The sequence below is a fragment of the Phytophthora parasitica genome, assembly GCF_000247585.1.
Source record: "Phytophthora parasitica INRA-310 unplaced genomic scaffold supercont2.182, whole genome shotgun sequence".
Lineage (NCBI taxonomy): Eukaryota > Oomycota > Peronosporomycetes > Peronosporales > Peronosporaceae > Phytophthora > Phytophthora nicotianae.
The window spans coordinates 25,642-26,248 of NW_008649168.1; the positions used below are offsets into that span (position 1 = coordinate 25,642).

Consider the following 607-nt stretch of genomic DNA (forward strand, 5'->3'; position numbering starts at 1 on the left):
CGACAGAGGACTGGATGGCATTCCAAATTCGTTCTTGGCGCCACTTGATTTTGAAGTACCACTGTCACTTCCCGCGGTGTCGGAGTCAAAAACATGAGTTGAACCAGACTCGTCGGAAGAACTCTCGTCGCCGTCAGAATCCACGTCCGCCTCCGGAGCTGCAGAGGACGACGAAGTACCTCTACCGCTCATCTTGGTGGCCGATCGGACCGATCGGGGAAGATGACCAGGAAGACCAGCGGAAGAGAGAGATGACGCGGACCGTTCAGCCGTTTGGCCGGCCGCCACAGCAGACAGAACCTCAATCGAGGATCCGGACGCGGGGACACGACTCGAAACACTAGCCGGAGAGGAACTTGAAGTCGATCGAGCAGCCTTGGAGACACGGGCAGACTGGGGTGGAGACTCGGATCCGGGACGTGCTCGCTTATGGCCCGGCGCAGAGGGGAGAAGGGACGCAATGTTGGGCAACTTCTCTGCTGAAGAACAAGATCGCGACGGCGCCAGTGCTGCGGCATTTCGATCCAGATCGGGTACCAGTTGTCGTAGTATATGCGAGCGATTGGGCGATCCCCGCAGCCTTGGTGCAGGAGCACGATGGCACGTA

The 607-nt window shown here is 58.8% G+C and overlaps 1 protein-coding gene across 1 annotated transcript; it reads right to left on the reverse strand.

Annotated features, from left to right (window-relative positions):
* Positions 1 to 188: 188 nt before the first annotated feature.
* Positions 189 to 518, reverse strand: PPTG_24721 (hypothetical protein; the record flags this gene model as incomplete). The annotated part of the gene is made up of 1 exon (XM_008918337.1): positions 189 to 518. The coding sequence occupies one exon, from the start codon at positions 516 to 518 to the stop codon at positions 189 to 191; it is 330 nt and encodes a 109-aa protein (XP_008916585.1).
* Between the last annotated feature and the right edge of the window lie 89 nt (positions 519 to 607).